General features: G+C 39.0%; 1 protein-coding gene across 1 annotated transcript; it reads left to right on the top strand.

The window, feature by feature from the left end:
* The first annotated feature begins 1,073 nt into the window (after nt 1-1,073).
* ETFDH (electron transfer flavoprotein dehydrogenase) lies at nt 1,074-23,245 on the top strand. The gene is made up of 12 exons (XM_065404992.1): nt 1,074-1,177; nt 2,166-2,395; nt 2,842-2,923; nt 3,323-3,441; nt 3,743-3,820; nt 7,469-7,615; nt 9,226-9,366; nt 14,604-14,747; nt 18,293-18,461; nt 21,018-21,200; nt 21,606-21,827; nt 22,538-23,245. The coding sequence occupies exons 2-12, from the start codon at nt 2,174-2,176 to the stop codon at nt 22,699-22,701; spliced, it is 1,671 nt and encodes a 556-aa protein (XP_065261064.1). The 5' UTR covers nt 1,074-1,177; nt 2,166-2,173; the 3' UTR covers nt 22,702-23,245.
* The last annotated feature ends 364 nt before the right edge of the window (nt 23,246-23,609 follow it).

Below are 23,609 nucleotides of genomic sequence, written 5' to 3' on the forward strand. Positions count from 1 at the left end.
TCTGGTTCTTCTCTCTGCCATTTGGAGAACACCATGTCAGCTTGTGAATTTCCCGAAGTTCAAATAGGGTTCCACCGATGACTAGGTCATTCATATTACAGAATTAATATATTATGATGGTGAATACTCTAAAATATGAACATAGACTCTATTTTAATATGAAATTCATCTTCCTGATCCCTCAAACCTGCCATATATGGCAGGCATGGAAGTTTCCTCCCTCTCTACTTAGTAATTTTAAAGAAAAGTAATTAACAGTAGACACAAGTAGAGGAAATTAAGCCTGTTATAAAACTATAGACTATCTCTGTGCAAGGAACACAGGGAACTAGAAAATAGGAGAAAACTCCAGCAAAACAGAAAATAAAGACTTTGTGTGCTAGAAGGGTAAATATCCCAAATGTAACAGCTGAAACTAAGGCTATGTCTACACTGTGTACCTTACAGCAGCACAGCTGTGCTGCTTTAAGATCTCTCATGTAGCTGCTCATCACCGGCAGGAGAGCACTTTCCTGCCAGCAAAATAAAACCATCACTAACGAGTGGTCGGCAGAAGAGCATTTCCCGCTGACAAAGCACTGTCCACATTGGCGCTTATTGTTGGTAAAACTTTTGTCGGTTGGGAATATGTTTTTTTCCACACCCCTGACCAACAAAAGTTTTGCTGACAAAAGTGCAATGTAGAGGGGTGAAAACATTATAGCCTTAAAAAGTAATGTTAAGAACTGTTTTTTCCTTGTGGTGGGCACTGTTTTCCTATTCCCATTTCCTGATAATGGGAGTGTGATGTTGCAAAATGTATCATGTACCGCCAGGTGGAATGATGCCTCCTGCAGTCAACTTCCTATCTTTAATCCTGAAACATAGAGTAGGGTCATGATTTATTAATTTGTTTAGGATTTTTCTGTACTGAGTATCCTAAAGATTTAAAAAAAACAAAAAAAAAAAGTGGGTTCAAGCCTTTGGTGTTAGCTATTATCTATGTTAACAGTTAAATGGCTCAGCTAATCTAGTTGTCCTTTTTTTACAGCACATCATTGTTTGCGTGCTTTAAAGTCAGTAAAGAAAGACTGTCTACCGCCTTTGTGTATTGCAAGATGGGCTTCTACTTCCTCTGTGCCTCGAATCACTACACACTATACTATTCATTCTCGGAACAAAGACAAACGATGGGAAGGTAAATGAAAAATTGCATGTTAAGAAAACAGCTTGTCTATATTAATTGCAGGCATTTTTAAATGTTAACAGCACAGTTATTTTACAGAAATGCTGTTCTGTTAAGTGCAATACTAAAGATTCAGATGCCATTTTATGGTTGCTTGCTTATGATGGTCAGCTTTAGTGTAGCAGAACTGATCATATTTAGTTTGCTCCTAATTAAACTAAGAAAGTATGAGACTTCATGATGCAAATGTGTAAATACATCTTGTAGCTATAGATATACAAACTAAAAAGTTAACATTTGTCTTATTTATCTTATTACCTTATTGCAGTCAGGATTATGTATTTTTCTACTTTTGTAATGTGGTCTCATGAGTTGATCATGATGAAATAGGGCAAATAGGATATTTATTTATGCTATTTTAATCTATAAATTCACTAACTTTAGCAGCTCCTTGGAGAAAGTGGGTGTGACTGGGTCATCTTTATGTCCCAACAATCCCTATTGCCAGAACAGCGCTTGGGGACCCCTGACTGTCGGAGCAAAGCAGCAGATACCTGGGACTGGACCAGCATTCCCAGCATCAGGGGGAAGGAGGAGGACCATTAAGGTTGCTTAATGGCACTTCTCCCCCCTCTTTTCTCCTGACCTGTACCAAACACACCTGAGAAGTAAGCGTAGATCTGGGCCCTTATTTTAAGCATTCTAGGATGGCACAAGCACTGGAGATTAGAATCTAAAGTTCTTTCTGCCTCCCTCTTTATTAGCAAAGGCTTAGTTTTATATTCCAAACATTAGGCAAAAGCACAATTAAAATGCAGTTCATGTACATTGTGTTCACATCTGTTGAATAACCCCACTTAGTTCAAGGTGACAGTATTTTGATACTTGATGGCTGATATGACAAAGCAAAACAATAAACTTGAGAGAGAGAGGGGAAGAGAATGGTGAGAGAGATGTATTATTGGACAAAATCGCTGTATCATACTTTGCTCTATTAAAGGGGTGAACATGGAAAGATTTGCAGAAGAAGCTGATGTTGTCATAGTTGGAGCAGGCCCTGCGGGTCTTTCTGCAGCTATTAGACTCAAACAGTTAGCCAATGAGTATGGCAAAGAAGTTCGTGTTTGCCTGGTGGAGAAGGCTGCTCAGATCGGTGCACATACGCTTTCTGGTGCTTGTCTTGAGCCACGTGCTTTGGAAGAACTCTTACCGGACTGGAAGGAGCGAGGGGTATGAATGTTTAATCATTATGATTCATCTCTAGCTTGAAACAAACTCTGCATCAAGTTCCATGCTGCACCTCTATATATTATTTTTAAATAAGATGATTTATAAATATCACCTTTCATTGCACAGTTGTTTCCTTTACGTTTTTTGTGTAAAAAAAACTCTTGGATAAGAAAGGAACTGTTTGTTGTGGGGTGTGGGGGTGTGTGGAGGGGAGCCCTATGTCAATTCCAAAAGTTGAGGAGTATTAATTTTGTTGACTTTTTACCTGAATATTGCTCTGCCTGAGACTCTGTGCTTTACCTCTGTCATGAAACTTTCTCACAAGACCATTATATCTTTGTGTCATACTACACTAGATCTTTAATTTGTTCCTTGGGAAGGGAGAGAAAATGTCTGCTTCTTGACAGGCAGCAAAAACAGTTCACAGTGATGACTTTTCTTTTTAGGCTCCACTTCAGACTCCAGTAACTGAAGACAAATTTGGGATTTTAACAAAGAATTCCAGAATTCCAGTGCCAATTCTTCCAGGTACCGCTTGTTGAAAAGCTAGAACACTTACTGAAAAAACAGGGCTGAGGTTTAATATGGTTATAAAAAGCTCACCGGGGCTATGTTATATTTTTCAAGAAGAAACTATGGTATATGTTGGGAGGCAAGCAATACTGCAGCAGCTGCTTTTTAGCAACTTTGTACACAAACTATAATGATGGGAATATAAGTAGGTAGATTGTACATACTAAAACTCACACAACATCTCTGTATAGAGACAGCAATCATAGCAAAAAGATACTAGTAGATTGCATTGAACCAAACTTTTGTATTTTTAAAAGTATTAAATTTTAAGCATGTACATCTCCTGTGTGTATGTGTATATATTTTAATCCATAAACCTGAATAGATTGTGGTGTACTTCTCCCTTTTGCCCAGGCCTTCCAATGACTAATCATGGGAATTATATAGTGCGCCTAGGGCACTTTGTGAATTGGCTGGGTGAGCAAGCAGAAGCTTTGGGTGTTGAGGTGTATCCAGGCTATGCAGCAGCTGAGGTAATAACATAACTATTTGTGTGTGAGATTTTAGCCCAATTTTCTATTTTTTAGCAAGTCCCATATTACACAGAAATGCTTGAAAAATTAGGGCTCAGTTCTGCAAATACTCCTGAATACTCTGTCTCCAATTCAGCAAAGCGTTTAAGCACATGATTAATCCCATTGTTTTCAAGACTGAGCTCTTAGTTAAAAGGTTTGGATTTTTTAACCTCCATGTTTTCTGCACTTGGAAATAATTTTAGAAATGGGCTTAAAATGACAGGTCTTTAAAATAGATGTTGTTTGAATATTTCCATAGGTTCTTTTTCATGAAGATGGCAGTGTGAAAGGGATTGCCACTAATGATGTAGGCATTCAAAAGGATGGAGCACCTAAAGTGAGTATTTACCTTTTTAATGGGCAAAGGTCCAATTCTGTAGTTGCTACATACATCATTCTGGTGCCATTGTTGTGCTTGGTGTTATACCCTTAAAACAAACAAACCAAAAGTCCCTGGGATTATCAGTGAAAGTCTTCAGAGAAGGAGGAATTGTTTAAGGAGGGATTTGAATGAAAATTGGAGAGGTTTGTTTGGCATAGGTGGTGTCTAGAAGGATGGAGTGGGAGGAAAGAGGGGACTGAATGGAAGAAGTCATGAAGGTGAGTGGGAGAGAGGTATGTCCAACTGGTAACTCATAAAATACAAAACACTGTTGTTCTAATGGCTGGTTGCTGCCTTTTGCCCTTTTTGCAGTTCTGTTGTACTTTGCTGACTCCATCCCATCTGCCTTTTGTGGGCAAGGTGCTTACTGGATGAATCCTCCTGCCTGTCTGGTAGCTGCATCCACTTAGTGCTTCCTCCTTTGGAGTATTATTTTTTTGTTGTTCACTTTTTAAAATGTGCTTTTCCTGCTAATAAGGAGGCTGACGTTCCTACATGTAAAATAGTTGACCATGAAATCATATATTTAGTACGCTCTTGTCTTGAAATAATTCAAACAGAACAACTGTCACCTCTCATTATACCTTTATTTGTTACACCAAATAGCTAAAATTATTTTCAATTCTATATTTTCACCAGTAGATGGTACCAGTAATATTCACATTTGTTGCAGTAGTTGAAAGCCTGATTTTATTCCTGATGTAAAAAGCCCCAGACCTAGGAACTGTAGAAAAGGAACAGAATGTCTTCTATGAATTGTAAGAAAACTGCACCACTTATTCAGAAATTTCTCTCTTGACAAACATTTTTTATTAACTCGTTTAATTTATTAATCTTAATGATTAGGGCCCCAGTCCTACAAACACTTGCACAGGTGTTTAACTTTAGGCTCTGTGAGTAGTTCCATTGAAGTTAGCAGTACAACTCACAATGGATGGAGTTAGTGTCTGCAAGATCAGGGCCTTGATCAGTAAATTTACTAAAATTATAAGCTCTTTGAGGCGAGGAATGTCTCTTGTTTGTCTTAGAACAGTGCCTAATCAATGGGGCCCTCATCCATGACCGGAGCCCCAACACACTACCGTAGTACAAATTAATTTTAAAATGTAAAGGTAACGATATAAATATACAATAAAACAAGCATTGGTTCTTGTATAGGTGCAGGAGAAAGATGCTAACTGCAAAACATTTTTTGTTACATAAATTTGGAAACATAGCTAATGTAGGATGTCTACATTTAGAAACCATAATTAAATAGCTTATGTAACTGCCGTTATCTTAGCAAGGACATGGCTTCTATGAAACAGCACCATATGCATGCATAGTCATATTAACATAAGTAACAAGTCTATTTTTAGTCATCTGTATGCTGTAAATACAGTTCACCTTCTGCTTCTCGATCAGAAATGCAGAAAGTGGGGAAAGTTCCAGCAAAAACTGGCACTTACCTACCCCTAAGCATGAATACCAGTATTCAAGGAACATAGTACGTTTAGTTCCATCCCCAATGCCCTGTGAGAAAACTGTCATAAATTAAGTCAAATAAAAAATTTCAGTACCACTTTTTTGAGTTTGGGTAGGATATAGCCTTATGACAAAAATGCCAAAAGAGAATTATTAATCCACCTCCTGGGAGAATTTTTTTTATCCTGTTTTCCTCCTAAAATATCATTTGAGTTTTTTCCATAATATAATATATATCTACAAGCATATTAATACAACTTTTATGGTAACAAAGGTAATTATTACTAAAATAAGATATTTAGTTTTGTATTCTACATATCCAAACTTCTTACTTTGCACCGGATCTTTTTTTGGCTGACTTTTTTTCTGCTAATATCCAGTCCTAGTAAGATCTCTTTGTATATTTCAACATACCAGATTTGTGCAATAATTGGTTTGGATCATTTCATCTTTTTTTCACTAATGAATCCAGCCCCAGGGTACTGATATCTAAATCCTGTGTATGAACTGGGGACACTTTGTCATAGTTGACTATCACAAGATATATCCAAGAAGATGTTGCTGAGCATGGATCAGCGTTCACATCACACTCCCTGTCAGTGCCTGGCCCAGGCTGGGGAAGCTAATGATCCATCCAGCACACAAAATTCAGTGATGAATCCTGGTCAAGTGCCTCCTGAGGTACATTGCGCATATGCTAAGAAGATGTCAAGTTTTATATACTAAATCCCATTCCATCCAAACAATGGACAAAATGTCATGCAGTGGAAGGTCAGCAGAAGCATGACCTGCTGTGACAAAGTGGGGATTTTTTGTAATTTTTTTTTCATTAATCCTATGTGTGCCTCAGTTTCCTCATACTTTGCCTGGCTACCTAGTGAAGGATGGGAAGGATTAAGTTTGTGTTTATGGAAGGCTAAAGAGCTATAGGTGTGTGGGTGACTGTTGCCTAGCTGAGCGGACTGAATGGGTCATTAAAAAGGACTGGCCAAGGCCAACCCACATCAGTGGAAAATCCAAAAAGACAATTGAAAACCCAGTTACCAGGATCTGGACACCTAACAAACAATGACCTAGAGGGAAGAGAATTTCCCTGCCTCTCAGCAAGGAAGCTGAGCAGAGGCCCCAGCTTGAGAACAAAAGACTGAGAGGAGTGAGATGGAGGAATCAAGAATTGGCTTCTGGAAGAAGCCTGGGCGCTCTCACCTGGAAACTGACTAAGGAGGTCAGAGAGAGACAAAGCCTGAAAATGGAGTTCACTACAGCTTGGCTGGTGAATTGCACTGGGCTGACCAGAATGGACTCTGCTTTAACCTTTATTTCTCTATGCTAACTTAAGGACTTCCAATGCTGTGTTCTAGTCGACTAATAAACCCCATTGTTTTGAAATCGCTGCTTGAGTGTCACTGCAAATACTGGATGAGGTGCGTTAGTTCCTTGAAGAGTGTACAGGTCTCTAACCAGGAGTCTCTCTCAGTTGGACTTGCTGAGCAGAGCTCACAGTGTGAAGCGGGAGTGCTGAAGCCCTAGAGGTTGTCTCGGAAGACATTTGTCATGGACATCTTGCCAAACAATTGTACAACAGATACAATCTAAGGGAGAAATGGTGAGGCTGCATAGCCTACCTTGAGGGAAGAGTGAGACTCCCTGGGGGTCTGGTATATTGAAGGGGTTCCTCAAAGAGACTGTTTAAAAACTGGGGGCACAGCACCGATCCTGTGGATCTGTGACACAGCTATCTGGGTGAGGTCCTCACCTCTACTCTGGCCTCCTGATGCTGGGTAAAAGGGCCTGTATAGTGTAAATGTGCTCTAGGAGCCCCCTATTTGGCTAGAGGATCATTGTCCTGATATGAGAACTGTGGAAGACAGCCCTGCACACACTCTGGCACAGGGGGAGTACTGTGGTGGGGTGGGAGGAGTGTTTCGGGGTGGGACCACAGCACACAGTGCTGCATAGTTCCTGGGCAAGCCCAGGAAGGCTGCAGTAATATCGACAAATGCCCAGCAGTTGCTTCAATCTCTGGAGTATCCCAGAATCGGGAAGATCCTAAAGTGCCTTAACAGCACTCTGTGCCTCCCTTTCCCTCACCCATGTTATCTAAACAGTGTGGTGACTACAGGTTCTCTGTTTTTACAGACTAACTTTGAAAGAGGTCTGGAGCTACATGCCAAAGTCACGTTCTTTGCAGAAGGTTGTCATGGACATCTTGCCAAACAATTGTACAACAGATACAATCTAAGGGAGAAATGTCAACCCCAGAGCTATGGTATCGGACTGAAAGAGGTATCTGTACTTAGTTTTATCACAATACTTGTACGCTTAAATGATTGAAGTATAAGACTTGCTGCAAACTAGACTGTTTCAAAATGTGTGTATAAACTGCTTTCTAAAACTGAGGTTTTTTCTTTAGATTGTACACTTAAGTAGCGAGTGGTGGATTTTGACAAGAGCTTGGAGTTAAGTTTGTAAACTTTTGAATCGTTTTGGTGTTATAGAATAAGGAGTGTGAAAAGGCCTGTTTAAGTTGTGACATCCATCTCCTGGCCAAGGCAGGGTTAGTCCCTATTGTATTTTTCCTTCTTACTCTCCTTAACTTCCTATATGACATTAACTCGTTGCTTTTCTGCTGCCATTTTATTGAACATCATAACTAACTCTGGGTAGTTTTGTTTGGTTTCCCATCCTCTTTTTTTTCCCATTTACAGTGTAGGTATTCTTTAACTCTTGTGAAGAGTTTTGTTTCCAAACTAAATTCACTCTTTACATTGATTTAACTTGTAAATAATTTCATATTTTAAGTGTACAAAATATTTCTTTTTAAGGTCCACTTTTAGCCTAGCACAGACTGTCCCTGATTAAGGGAGAACAAAGGTACAGCTAAGTTGGAAAACTGTCCAGGTATTGCACAGCTGTCAACAAACCCCAACAACCTTTCCATCTTGTGACTAGTCTGTGACATGTCGGGGTATAAACTAGCTGGTGCTCTGTTGCATTATAGTGAAGTGATGGCTGGAAACTTTCTTTGATCTATACAGCAGATGTCAAAATTGTGCTAGCTACACATTGTCTGTAGTGTTAATTCAATATGCATATAATTAAGACGTGTTGGGGTTATATTTTTGGAAAATATTTTTAATATGTTTTCTGAGTACAAATACATTACACTGGTAGAGTAACTGTTGGTTTTACACAAAGTGTATTCAAGGTTTTAACATATATTAACTTGTGTTCCTTAACCATCAGTGTCTACTCCAGACTATGTATATTCAAAATAATTTTTTAGACTTCTGTATTTTTTTAAAACTGTGAAACTATATGATCTTTTACAAAACTTCAGGTAGTACAGTATAGTAGAAGTAGAAGGTTGGCCTTTGAGATTTTGAGGTTCCAAATGAGTGGTTACAGTAGTTTTTTCAGGTCCCAAGTAAAGAAGTTATTGAAAGGCATTTTCACTGTTAAGTAACCCAACTTTTGTGTTCTTTAAATAATAATAAAAAAAAAAAAAGTCAGTTTAAGCATGTGCTTTCCTTGCATTCATTCAGAAGTTATTAAAATACTGATGCAAAACGCAGGCTCTTCTGTGATTAATGGTGGGTGCTGGGGCTGTGACAAATTTTATCTTCCATGGTGTAAATATTAAGGACCATGCTGTTTGTTGAATTTGCTGATGTGAGGTGTTTTAAGGAAGGAAAGTATTTGAATTGTCACTTGAAAATATGCTGAGAGAGCATTTGTATTCCCTTACTCTGTCCTCAGCTGTATGAGCTTTATCATATACCACAGCATAGTAAATTCAAAGTTTTTGCAATCTTGTCCATATCATTTCTAGTTGGGTTTTGTTTTTATATTGCATTATTAAAATGACTTGCATTATAAAGTAGTCTCTATTCCAGTTGTGGCTTATTGATGAAAAGAAATGGAAACCAGGAAGAGTGGAACACACTGTGGGCTGGCCCTTGGACCGAAATACGTATGGCGGATCATTTCTTTATCATTTAAATGAAGGTGAACCATTGGTAGCTCTTGGGTTTGTGGTAAGTGATGGTTTGCTGCTAGAACAAACTTTAAGTCCCTGCTTTAAAGCAGGAAATGCTAGAATTTCTCAACAAACAGTTGTAAGAATTTTTTAACATTTGCAGAACTATGTATTTTTCCTTAACTTCATGTGAGAAATGCTAAACCATTTATATGAAAATTTTCCCAAAGAAATTCAACCTGAGGCAGGCATCCAGCATTGGAAATTTCAGCTCGGATGGTTAAATTTATAAGCAACAGTCTTAATGGGAAGTGCCAGGCAACCATAACGACATAAGTAGCAACATCTGTAACCTATAATAAGAGCAAGATAGGTGTCAAGTAAAATTGTAAATGTTTGCATGACCAGTTGCATGTGTTAGCACTCAGGTACTCAGTTACCCATGCAAACTGTATCAGCTTTTTCAGAATGCTTGTTAATATTTGGTTCTTGTATTACCATGCTGATCATGGATAAATGTATTCCCTCCTGTTTAAGTTGTATAAACAACCCCTCCCCCCCAGCCTCCTTTCCCCTTTGTTTGCCTCTATCTTCTATACCTTCATAACCTCCAGTCCAGACTATTGCAACAAGGGCTTTGCATTAAGATGGTGGTCCCCAAACTGTGGGGTACGCCACCCTAAGGAGTGTGGAGGAACATATGGGGGGCATGCAGCAGGACCCGGGGCATGCAGCAGGACCCAGGCCAGGCTCCACTGGGATGGGGAGGGAGCACCATGCTTCCAGACCTGCTCCGCCCCAGACTCTTTCAGCCCCTTTCCTTTTCCACTTCCAGGCCCAGCTCTGCCTCCAGTCCTGCTTTGCCCCCAGCTCCATTCCGCCCCCAGCCCAGCTCTGTCCTCATTCCCTCTCTTCTCTCAGACCAACTCCGCTTCTAGCCCCAGCTCCTCCCCCAACCCCAGTTCCTCTCCCAGCTCCACTGCTAAGATGACCTTGGCTGTGCAGTAAGGGGGGGGGGGCACAGATTCCGTTAATGGTAAGTGGGGGCGCGACAGGAAAAGTTTGCATATCAATGCATTAAGGTCTTGTGTACATCAGGAAATAGCACAGAATAGCAATTGCACACTAGCTCCCAGTGTGGCCACTCATATTCCATACGAAGAGTGACTTTGTGCAGTTTAGCTTAATCCATTTAAACTAAACTGCACAAAGGCACTTAGTGTAGAATGAGAGAGTCCACACTGGGAGCTAGTGCAGAATTGCTGTTTTAAATTCACACCCTAGCTTACTTTGCAATAGCTTCCCTTGGTACATAAGCCTTAATTATGAAAGCTCCTTGTAAAACTGATGAAGAAAGTAGTTGTCTTCTGTCTGACTATGGTGGGCTGTCAATTCCATTGGCAGCAAGTGGACTCTGAGATGGAATCAGCTGAGATGGATGTAGGTAGCTTTGGCCAAGTTATCTAAAAAATGATCTCTGTTTCTCTCACCCATATTATGTTTTTCTGTTGTCTAAAACCCTGGAAATAATTGTCCCAAGGGTAAAGCTTGCAAGAGCCAGAAACAGGACTTTTTGACATAAGGATCATGCTTCTGGAATTGCTCCTGTCAGGAATATGTCAAAGCTGGAACTTGACCATCTAGAAAAATGCAAGACACATCTTAGCACTAGCTTTTGACTGAATGTAAAATATGAACTCCTGGGCGTTCCGCCAACTGGTGAAGTCTCTTTTCATTCTGTCTTTGTATCATTGTTCCTTTGCTGCTTTATATAGATGCTTCACTCATTTGGAAATGTTAATTGACTCAACTTTAAGCCATGTAAAAGTAGTGCTTGAAAAAATTATCAATGAGTGGCTGAAACCGTACTTACTACCCAGGGTTGAAGGAGAAGCCCCTGGGCAATACCTAGTGATCAGAGCATAAGTTTGATATGACTATTAAAAAGTTTTTTGTTTCATCCACACTGCTCAGGCAAACCATGTTTAAAAATGCAGTTTCATTATGATGATTCAATTTCCAATGGGATGGACTGTTAGGGGAGCTGGTTACAGCTTGGTTAGATACTTTCGAGACAACCTTGTAACAAAGTCCTCTGACTTGGTTCTGAGCATAGTGTTAATAGGTCTGAAGTAGGTCATGAATATAGTTTGGCTGCTTCTTGCATCTTGAATGTAATGAAAAGATCCTGAAGTTGGTGTAACAGTGGACTTAACAAACCATGTTTTAATGCTGATATGGCACTTTAAAGAACATAAGAACGGCTGTACTGGGTCAGACCAAAGGTCCATCTGGCCCAGGATCCTGTCTACCGACAGTGGCCAATGCCAGGTGCCCCAAAGGGAGTGAACTTAACAGGTAATGATCTCTCTCCTGCTATCCATCTCCACCCTCTGACAAACAGAGTCTAGGGACACCATTCCTTACCCATCCTGGCTAATAGCCATTAATGGACTTAGCCTCCATGAATTTATCCAGTTCTCTTTTAAACGCTGTTATAGTCCTAGCCTTCACAACCTCCTCAGGTAAGGAGTTCCACAAGTTGACTGCGCTGTGTGAAGAAGAACTTTTATTTGTTTTAAACCTGCTGCCTATTAATTTCATTTGGTGACCCCTAGTTCTTGTATTATGGGAATAAGTAAATAACTTTTCCTTATCTACTTTCTCCACATCACTCATGATTTTATATACCTCTATCATATCCCCCCTTAGTCTCCCTCTTTAATCTCTCCTCATATGGGACCCGTTCCAAAACCCTAATAATTTTAGTTGCCCTTCTCTGAACCTTTCCTAGTGCCAGTATATCTTTTTTGAGATGAGGAGACCACATCTGTATGCAGTACTCAAGATGTAGGCTTACCATCGATTTATATAAGGGCAATAATATATTCTCCTTCTTATTCTCTATCCCCTTTTTAATGATTCCTAACATCCTGTTTGCTTTTTTGACCGCCTCTGCACACTGTGCGGACATCTTCAGAGAACTATCCACGATGACTCCAAGATCTTTTTCCTGATTCGTTGTAGCTAAATTAGCCCCCATCATATTGTATGTATAGTTGGGATTATTTTTTCCAATGTGCATTACTTTACATTTATCCACATTAAATTTCATTTGCCATTTTGTTGCCCAATCACTTAGTTTTGTGAGATCTTTTTGAAGTTCTTCACAGTCTGCTTTGGTCTTAACTATCTTGAGCAGTTTAGTATCATCTGCAAACTTTGCCACCTCACTGTTTACCCCTTTCTCCAGATCATTTATGAATAAGTTGAATAGGATTGGTCCTAGGACTGACCCTTGGGGAACACCACTAGTTACCCCTTTCCATTCTGAGAATTTACCATTAATTCCTACCCTTTGTTCCCTGTCTTTTAACCAGTTCTCAATCCATGAAAGGACCTTCTCTTTTATCCCATGACAACTTAATTTACGTAAGAGCCTTTGGTGAGGGACCTTGTCAAAGGGTTTCTGGAAATCTAAGTACACTATATCCACTGGATCCCCCTTGTCCACATGTTTGTTGACCCCTTCAAAGAATAGATTAGTAAGACATGATTTCCCTTTACAGAAACCATGTTGACTTTTGCCCAACAATTTATGTTCTTCTATGTGTCTGACAATTTTATTCTTTACTATTGTTTCAACTAATTTGCCCGGTACTGACGTTAGACTTACCAGTCTGTAATTGCCAGGATCACCTCTAGAGCCCTTTTTAAATATTGGCGTTACATTAGTTATCTTCCAGTCGTTGGGTACAGAAGCCGATTTAAAGGACAGGTTACAAACCATAGTTAACAGTTCCACAACTTCACATTTGAGTTCTTTCAGAACTCTTGGGTGAATGCCATCTGGTCCTGGTGACTTGTTAATGTTAAGTTTATCAATTAATTCCAAAACCTCCTCTAGTGACACTGCAATCTGTGACAGTTCCTCAGATTTGTCACCTACAAAAGCCGTCGCAGGTTTGGGAATCTCCCTAACATCCTCAGCCGTGAAGACTGAAGCAAAGAATCCATTTAGTTTCTCCGCAATGACTTAATCGTCTTTAAGCGCTCCTTTTGTATCTCGATCATCGAGGGGCCCCACTGGTTGTTTAGCAGGCTTCCTGCTTCTGATGTATTTAAAAAACATTTTGTTATTACCTTTTGAGTTTTTGGCTAGCCGTTCTTCAAACTCCTCTTTGGCTTTTCTTATTACATTTTTACACTTAATTTGGCAGTGTTTATGCTCCTTTCTATTTACCTCACTAGGATTTGACTTCCACTTTTTCAAGGAAGTCTTTTTATCTCTCACTGCTTCTTTTACATGGTTGTTAAGCCACGGTGGCTTTTTTAGTTCTTTTACTGTGTTTCTTAATTTGGGGTATACATTTAAGTTGGGCCTCTATTATGGTGTCTTTAAAAAATGCCCATGCAGCTTGCAGGGATTTCACTTTAGTCACTGTACCTTTTAATTTCTGTTTAACCCCCTCATTTTTGCATAGTTCCCCTTTTTGAAATTAAATGCCACAGTGTTGGGCTGTTGAGATGTTCTTCCCACCACAGGGATGTTAAATGTTGTTATATTATGGTCACTATTTCCAAGCGGTCCTGTTATAGTTACCTCTTGGACCAGCTCCTGCGCTCCACTCAGGACTAAATCTAGAGTTGCCTCTCCCCTTGTGGGTTCTCGTACCAGCTGCTCCAAGAAGCAGTCATTTAAAGTATCGAGAAATGTTGTCTCTGCATTTTGTCCTGAGGTGACATGTTCCCAGTCAATATGGGGATAATTGAAATCCCCCACTATTATTGAGTTCTTAATTTTGATAGCCTCTCTAATTTCCCTTAGCATTTCATCATCACTATCACTGTCCTGGTCAGGTGGTCGATAATAGATCCCTAATGTTATATTCTTATTAGAGCATGAAATTACTATCCATAGAGATTCTATGGAACATGTGGATTCACTTAAGATTTTTACTTCATTTTATTCTACATTTTCTTTCAGATATAGTGCCACTCCCCTTCTTCTTCCCCCCCCCCGCACGACCTGTTCTGTCCTTCCGATATATTTTGTACCCCAGAATGATTGTGTCCCATTGATTGTCCTCAGTCTACCAGGTTTCTGTGATGCCTATTATATCAGTATCCTCCTTTATCACGAGGCATTCTAGTTCACCCATCTTATTATTTAGACTTCTAGCATTTGTGTACAAGCACTTTAAAAACTTGAAGGAGTATAAAATAACTTCTTCTGTTGAAATGTTCACATTTTAATATTCATGGCATGTTTTATTTTATTGTTTTGTTTTAAAGGTTGGTTTAGATTATCAAAATCCCTATTTGAGCCCATTTAAAGAGTTCCAGAGATGGAAACATCATCCCAGTGTGGAGCCCACTTTTGAGGGTGGAAAAAGGATTGGCTATGGTGCTAGAGCCTTGAATGAAGGCGGTTTCCAGGTAAGGGTGTGTTTGGGGTTTTTGTTTGGGTGTGGGCTTTTTCTTTTGTAACACAACTAAACTATTTATTCTGAATTCCCTGTGGCCCTACTAACAAGAACTATTTATACTTGTAATAGCTAAACTAAAATGTCTTCAATTTGTCTGTCGGCAAGTGTCCGTTGAAATAAAAGATTGGATAAAGACAAAAGGAATTTCTGGACAGAAAGCAACGCCTTTTGGCACCAGGAAGTCTCATTGGCCATTCTAAAATAAATTGATCAACTTCTATGAATATTGCCAGGCCTTGAGAAAATACCATGCTATCTACTAAATTAGAATGTCCTAGGATATGTCTTGTGTCTGTGTTACAGCAAAATATGTACAGGAGTAAAGAGAGAGAGTTGACTAGTCAATACTGTATTTATTGCTAGGAGGAAGTGGCCAGATGTGCCTCTTTGCCTTGGGTTATACCAATTTATGTGAGAGAATAAGACAGTTGCTATAGACATTCTCCAGAGCTCTACGTGAGTTCAGCTGAATATCCTGCTCTTGTACCCATCTCTCCTCTGTTTTGAATGTGTAACTTATTTTATGTAGTTCCTAGTGCAAAGCTTGGTTTATTGTATGTAATTTGTGTTATATCTACATTAAATGGAGTTTACTTTTCTGTATGTTAAAACCTGCTAGTTGATCATTAATTTTTAACTGCTCCACTCTTCAAGGTGTGTGCCTTTTAAAGGTGTGTTTGCTGGCTTTAAAAATGTCTCATTGAATCAACAGGAAATAAAATGTCCATAGGAACAAGAATAGTAATTGTCTGGAGTAATCATAATAACGTATATGGTGCCTTGACCATATCTATAGTAGAAGTCTTTGACCAGTTAGCATATGGAGTACAGAATTATGTTCATATGTGAGTAGAATTATAGCTCTTAGCTTTTCTCTCTTTTTGGTGACGATATTGCCTCATACATAGGATACATGTAGGATATATTTATAAAATTACCCACAGCAGGAGTTTTCCAAATTTGTGTGCTATAGATAAACTTAAGATGCCTCTGTCTTTGAGGAACATGCAATTTGAAAAGCTTGGTTTTAGTGACTTGCCCAGTATCACTTAGAAATATACGGCAGAAGCAGGGATAGAATCCAGTTCTCCCAGGACAGCATTCAACTGCCTTAACCACGAGACCGTCCTTTCTTTTCCTGCAACCCACTGCCTCATTCACTACACACTTTCCACCTTTTGCACAAATGAGGCAGAGGGTCCTATAGACAACAGCCTCCTTTACTACACAACCCTGATCCATTCCCAGAGCAGGTCCATCTTGTGCACTGAATGAGGCAAGGGTCCCATGGGGGAAAAAAAGATGTGATCATGCAATTGAAGACTTTATCATAATGCATACATGCAAGGAGCGAAAATTAAGATCACACAAGCAAGCAAGCAACCTTGATTTCTGGAATTTCCTAACTTTTGGGCGCTTGACTTTGCAACCTTAAAAATGTTGTTTTTATTTAGCCTGTGTGTAACTTCCTAAATTTTTAAAACGCACACTGAAACAAACCAATTTCCTTCATACTCTGAAAGGGAGCATTTAATAGTGGGCACAGACATTCTACACCCTCTAATCCAACCTCTCTATAGCTCAGTCCTATCTCTTCCCCATCCTGGCTCCTTATCCCAATCCTATTACCTTGCCTACCCAGTCCCAATCTCCACTGCTTGAGCTTCTTATCCTAGTCATAAGAACATAAGAGTGGCCATACTTGGTCAGACCAATGGACCACCTATCCCCACAATGGACCACCTTTCCCCTATCTCTGACTGTGGCTGGTGCCAGAAGCTTCAGAGGCAATTAACAGAACAGGGCAATTTCGAGTGATCACCTGTCATCAAGTCGCAGCTTCTGGCAGTTAGAGGATTATGGACACCTAGAGCATGGGGTTGCATCTCTGATCATCTTGGCTAATAGCCATTCCATGCACTTATCTAATTCTTTTTTGAACCCAGTTATACTTCTGGCCTTCACAACATCCCATGGCAATAAGTGCCATGGAATTATTCACAATCCCTGGCCTGCAATGATACAACTTAATACAGTATTTTGGTCTCCCAAAAATACTGCAGGAAATTGCCATATTTGTAACACTATCGTGAGTACTCCTGGGGTTCTCCTGATAGCATGAGAGCACTATCTGCTTGAGAGTCCTGTGGAATTCACAAAATATGAATGGAGATCTAGTGATGATTTATATTGAAGTGGCTTAACCATTGTGTTCTCTCTAAGGAGAGTGTTTACACTGATGCAGGAAGATATGGGAATTTGCAAAATTTAGGAAAAGACAGATGGAACAGGAAAAATATATTTAATAAAAAAACCCAGCCAGGAAACCACTTTTATTGTCCCCAATACTATGCCAAGCAGACTTGGTTATAATACAGTAATAGTGGTATTTTACTGTATATTCCATCCAAAAGTTTCATGAACGCAGAGGATGTAACAAGTGCATTTAATCCCATGAAATCTCTATTTAGCTGTGTAACTGTGCTTAGGGACATCACCTGAGAAAATGTCCAGTTGAAGATTTAAAACTGCTATTACATTGTCTGACCCCCAAGCCCAGTTGCCTTCACTGTGAAGGCAATCACCAAGTTCGCAGCTTGAGGGGAGTATCCAGTACACAAAACAAACACTGTCCTATAAAGAGGGTGGAATGCTGTAACACATCTTCAAATTTTAGTAACTATCCTCTGTAAACATTCAAACTTAGCAAGAAAAAAAATCTTCAGAGATAATCCAAATGTGGTTATATATACTTACTGGAATTTCTTGGTGTTTTTTGCTCCATGAGACATACTTGTGAATCATTTCGTTATTTTAGGGATGTAGCTTTAGAGGTTTACTTTTCCACAGGCAAACTTCTCAGAAGTGACACTCACTACCTGATTATATTATACTTCTCAGAAGAAAGGGAGAGAGAAAGATGTGCCCAGAAACCATTCCATTATTAGTCTCTGGACAACTTTTTTTTCCCTAAAGGAACTGAGACTTCGTGCCAAACTCAGTAATGCCTGGAAAGTCTATCTGTCCACTAAGAAAGAGGACGCAGACTTGAGAACTAAACATGGAGATAGACTGATATGGTTACTATGGGAGGAGGGAAGCTTGACTTACTAAAGCAGAGACTAGGTGGGTGAGGTAATATCTTTTATTGGACCAACTTCTGTTGGTGAAAGAGACAAGCTTTCAGGCTACATAGGCATTTGTCATTTTTAAACTCAAGAGCAGAAGATGGGGGGCAGGGGAAGGAGGCACCTGCTGAGTGACTTTATCATAGTCTATTCAGTAGAGCAATCATTTTGAGAGGAATAGTATAACGAGATCACATTTGTTTTCTTGAGCTTCCATTTGATTAAACAAAAACCATGAAGTTCTGCAATATTGGCCTTGATATCTCTTATTTACTCAGGATCTGGTCTCATGCCAGATGTGTTTTCCATCATACATGCTCATTTAAAAAAAAAAAAAATTTTAATCTCACTGAATTTTTCTCTTCAGTCTATACCCAAACTCACTTTCCCTGGTGGAGTATTAATTGGTTGCAGTCCTGGTTTCATGAATGTTCCTAAAATCAAAGGTACGCACACTGCAATGAAAAGTGGCATGTTGGCTTCAGAAGCTGTTTTCAACCAATTAACTAATGAAAACCTCCAATCGAAGACAATAGGTAAGATCTTATTTAAACTTGTAGCTGGCTTGTGTGTTTGGTTGAAACAACTATTTGATTATGAAGGAACTATTTGAAAGCCAAATAAACTCTCTCTCCTAAGTTGGTTTAAGAGAAAATTGATAAACCTATAGTAAATTATAACACATACAAGAAAGAACAGGAGTACTTGTGGCACCTTAGAGACTAACAAATTTATTAGAGCATAAGCTTTCGTGGGCTACAACCCACTTCTTCGGGGTTGTAGCCCACGAAAGCTTATGCTCTAATAAATTTGTTAGTCTCTAAGGTGCCACAAGTACTCCTGTTCTTTTTGCGGATACAGACTAACACGGCTGCTACTCTGAAACCTGACATACAAGAAACAAATAGAATGGATTCAGAATGTTTTGTTTGGTTATTGTGAATAGATCAGGTCCTTGGACTGGAGCAGAGAATGTGATATGCTCTTAACATTAAAGGGAGTCAGGAAGATTAGGCCTAAATTTACAATGTATATTGTCAATTATTGTTTTTACAAATCTTAACAGATCTGGTTTCATGACTTAAAAAAAATCTATAGAAAGTGTTTTTGTTTGTTCATAAATTCCTCTGCAATGTTTGCAATGGATTATTGCATTAGTGCAGAACCAGAAAGTGAAAGACTAAAAAATAGGAACAAAGATAAGACTAGTGTGTTTTCATTGCCCCAGTTGAGAGAAACGCAAATAAACCAAAACCCTCATAGCATTAATGGTGAGAAGTAAATTGATATTTTTACAGTTTTCAGTTTTAGTGAACTATAATATTAATGTATGTAACAACCCTCTCCCACCCACCCCTCAATAGAACTTTTAACCTTAGTGTCTTCTTATACTGGTTGCTTTATGGTTCATCAAAAGAGGAGGGTACTGCGAAGCTTTCTTTGTGTATTAATTGATCTCTTAAAAACTTTGATGGCAACAGATGTCTATAGAGACCACTGCCCTAGCCAGAACTTGAGCCCTTCTGGAGTTAGCCACAGTGATTCGAGTACATTGTTTAAGCAAAATATACTTTTTAATGACAGCTGCTTCCCCACAACTACAAGTTCTTATTCATTTTTAAAGTGTATTATCTGGTAAGTACAGACGTAGTGTGAGATATTATTGTTGTGTCTTTAGCAACTGGACTCTCCAGCTTTTCCCTAATACAGCAGGCAAAAAGATATTTAGGGACTATCTACACTAACAAGCCCACTATTTTAGTGCACTGTTTTCTTCCATGGTCATGGGAATCTGTTTTATAATGGACCTGCTGTCAGTGTGGACAGGAAAACGTTTCCTAACTTGGTTACAGAACTGCTTTCTCATGCATGTAGGTAATAAAATTGTTTAACAGACACCCTAACCCTATGGCAAAACAGTGCACATATATTAGTGGCTCTTTTAGTATAGATGGTTCCATAAATTCTATTTACTGTATTTCAGAATCCATTCCCAAATAACATTAGTAACTGGGGGAAATGTCTCCTCATGGAGTTTTGTTTAAATAAGTTGTCTTCTCGAGGCCTTACTTAAAAGATGGTCTGCTACAGTGACATTACATTTAGCATAGTGTAATAAACTATTAGACTTCTTGTCGAGGATGGAGTTATACAAATCAGTGCTCATGGCTGCATAGCTGTAAGTGTGTGTGTGTGTATGTATGTATATGTGTGTGTATATATAATCTTGTGAAGCTATATAGTTCAAAGGTTTTGAGTTTAAAATGGGAAAACTTGGTGCTCGGATCATAGGTGGGTTACTCTGGTTAGCTTACACCTTAGTAGAGTCAAAAGTGAATTTACAGCATTGGCATCCCCTAATTGTGTCCTCATTATCATCTGTTCAGTCATTTTGCATTTTCAAAGGCAACATTATTTTGATAAACTGCCTCGGTCTGGAAGTTTAACATTTCTCAGAGTATTCATAGACTTGTGCTGCCGGAAAGAACATTTAGAACATTTAGTCTGACCTCCTGTAAATCACAGGCCTCTCTAGAAATCTGCCATCCAAACATCGTGAAGCACTGTAGTCTTGTGTACTCTCACTTCCCATTCCAAAGTCCCTTTTCTCCCATCACCCAGAAAGAGAAGTTTTTGAAAGGGTATTATATAAGGACTTAAGGGGTCCCATTCCTGAACACAAGAGCCTGAAGCACCACTTGCTTTGTTTTAAAAATATTTAAAAACTGAATTTAAGGATACCTGTTTTGATGATCTTACATACAAATATCCTAGAAAAAGTGTCTGAGAAAGTTAGAATTGTATTTCAGAAAATAATCCTCATTTTAGGAGTGTAAGTGTACAGTTGGCTATAGTTACAAGCTCTCATTTTCTTCAATGGCAATATAAAATTTAGTAATTTAGGTTCATTATATTATAAATGGATCTAAATCTAGTTTTCAAAAAACTGATCTTTATGCTTTGCAAATGATTTAATCCATTGCTAATAAACACGTCTCAACTTGCAACAAGTTCTTATTTCAAGGACCTAATCTTCCCTGAAATCATGCTATATTATAAACATTTAACAAATAATATATGTTTACAACTAGGACTTGATGTGCCTGAATATGAAGAAAACTTGAAGAAATCCTGGGTGTGGAAAGAGCTCTATTCTGTTAGGAATATCCGACCATCCTGCCATGGAGTACTGGGTGTCTATGGAGGAATGATTTACACTGGTATATTTTATTGGATACTGAGAGGAATGGAACCATGGACATTAAAACATCCAGGTAATTTTCTTTCAGAAAATACAAAATGTACATGGTCTCTTATGGTTTTGCATTAAGCAATGTTGGATTGGGTCAGTACTCAAGTCAGATGTTAAAAGGGAGGATGTAGAAAGTAAGTGTCTGTAGATGGTGGTTTTCTGTGTCTATGGAATCAGTGACCTGGTGTAGTTCAGTGGAGGAATTGGGGGCACTACACTACTGGAGATAATCTTTCTGTTGAGACACAGCTAACATGACCATTTGTGATTAAGAATTCTACAGAACATTTTGCAAAGATAATGGGAGTCTTATCTCCAGTTGCCTTATTATAAATTATAGTATTTCATTTGGATAACTCCAAATTAATTTCAACTAAATATTTGCACACTAGAAAACTTAATATTGTTTCATTCAAAATTACTTTAGGGCCAGACTCTGATCAGCTAAAGCCAGCCAAAGATTGCACTCCTATTGAATATCCAAAGCCTGATGGAAAAATCAGTTTTGATCTCCTGTCCTCTGTGGCTCTAAGTGGGACAAATCATGAACATGACCAGCCTCCTCATTTGACTCTGAAGGATGATAGTGTCCCTGTGAACAAAAATTTAGCTATATACGATGGGCCAGAACAGAGATTCTGTCCTGCAGGTAGGTAATTAAAATGAATAATGGTTGAATAAACTAACAGCTTTGCAAAGTGAAGGCAAAGGTACTTATATATTTTTACTGAAATGTTTCAGTAGAGGAAATAACCTGGCCTAGTAGGCCTTTTAGTTCCTTAAGGCAGTGGTTCCCAAACCTTTTATTAAGATAACTACCAGCTGCATTTTGTCTGTCTTAGGGACCCACCCATATCCCTGCTTATGCCTCTCCAGCATCCTGCTTGGCTTTCCCCAGCTAGCTATACACTCCCCATGGCTGGGCTGCTTTCTGTGTGTTCACTGGCCCCCTTCCTCTGTGCTGCTGCCACTTTCTATGGGCAGCATCAACAGTGCAGAAGCTGCAGCTGGAGCCTGTCCCTGCCCTGTATATGCTCTGGGGACACTCCCTTGGTGCTGCTGCCTAGGGGAAGAGTTGGGGGGAGGCCTTCTGGGGTACACAGGACCCAAGGTCCTTCCTGAACTACTTTTTTTGGGGGGGGGAGAAATACATTTCTTGATAAAGCAATTGTCAGTAGGAGCGTACAAGAGACAACTGACCTACATAATGAAATTCCCAAATGGTAGTCACAGCATTTGTAAGATAATGGCTACTGAAGAGTGCAAGAGTTTGTAATAGGATCCTTTAAATCTAGGTCTTAGCACTCAGTTGTATACTTCTCACCTATCCACTACAGTGACATATTCTCATCTTTGCAGGTGTTTATGAATATGTTCCCCTGGAAACAGGAGAAGGTTTACGGCTGCAGATAAACGCTCAGAATTGTGTCCACTGCAAAACATGTGATATTAAAGACCCAAGCCAGAATATTAACTGGGTAGTACCTGAAGGAGGAGGAGGGCCAGCTTATAATGGAATGTAAATTTGATCAAAACTATCCAGTGTACTTCCCTGACATGTTGTAACCAAGCTGATCACTGACTGAATGTTAATTGAGTGAGGTTACTGAGCCAGCTAAATTTCATACCACTATGTGGTAAGAAATTTCATTAACCACTATGTTAAATAGTGAATGCAAAGTCAATGCTGTCAGACAGACCCTAGCCTTAGTTATGAAAGAATATGCCTTTTTACTGGATCAAAGACAGTGGTACCACATCCCCAAAGTGCTGTTTTCTGTGACTTACAACTTGATGCTAGATCTATCTCTTGCCAAAGTTCAGTGGAAACACCCTGAACCATAGGTGTAAAAAATACAGTGAAGTCTTATAATTTATGGTGAATTCACATTTTCTGCTCCTTCCTAACATGTTCTATCAATGCAATCTTGGTTAATTTCTACTTGCATTAGGGAAAACAAGTCAAGTGAGGGAATACTGTATCACTGCTTTCAAAGGTTACATATTAAAGCAAATATTTAACAAGCTCCCTGTTGTTTCAAGGGAAGAAACTTTTAATAAAGCTAGTTTGCCATAAAACTTAGTTTTGTGTGAACAATTGAGTTCATGAATACGGTTTACAAACTGTTTATTTTAGACAGCACTACTGTGTTGATACATACATGCTACCTTGGGAAAGTCTGACTTACTACTCTAGTGAAGGAATTAATGGGAGAATACTGTACTTCAACTTGCTTCCTGGGTGTTAAAACTGAAGTTGCTCTGGTAAACTTTTAAGAATATCTACCCTGCAAAAGGACAAGCATTATCACCACTAATATGGTTAACTATGTGTCTTTGTTTTCTGAGAGTCACTTTAGCTATAAAAACACTTGAACACCAACATTTTAACTTCTACCTTTATTATGCAACTCCAGTTTAAATAGTAAAC

The sequence above is a fragment of the Emys orbicularis genome, chromosome 5, assembly GCF_028017835.1.
Source record: "Emys orbicularis isolate rEmyOrb1 chromosome 5, rEmyOrb1.hap1, whole genome shotgun sequence".
Classification (NCBI taxonomy): Eukaryota; Metazoa; Chordata; order Testudines; family Emydidae; genus Emys; species Emys orbicularis.

Bases quoted from the DNA above. Each gene is read 5' to 3' on its own strand.
- ETFDH (XM_065404992.1), top strand. From the start codon at position 2,174: ATGGAAAGATTTGCAGAAGAAGCTGATGTTGTCATAGTTGGAGCAGGC. The intron at 2,924-3,322 runs GTACCGCTTGTT...CCTTTTGCCCAG, and splicing joins TCCAGTGCCAATTCTTCCAG to GCCTTCCAATGACTAATCAT. The intron at 3,821-7,468 runs GTGAGTATTTAC...CTGTTTTTACAG, and splicing joins AAAAGGATGGAGCACCTAAA to ACTAACTTTGAAAGAGGTCT.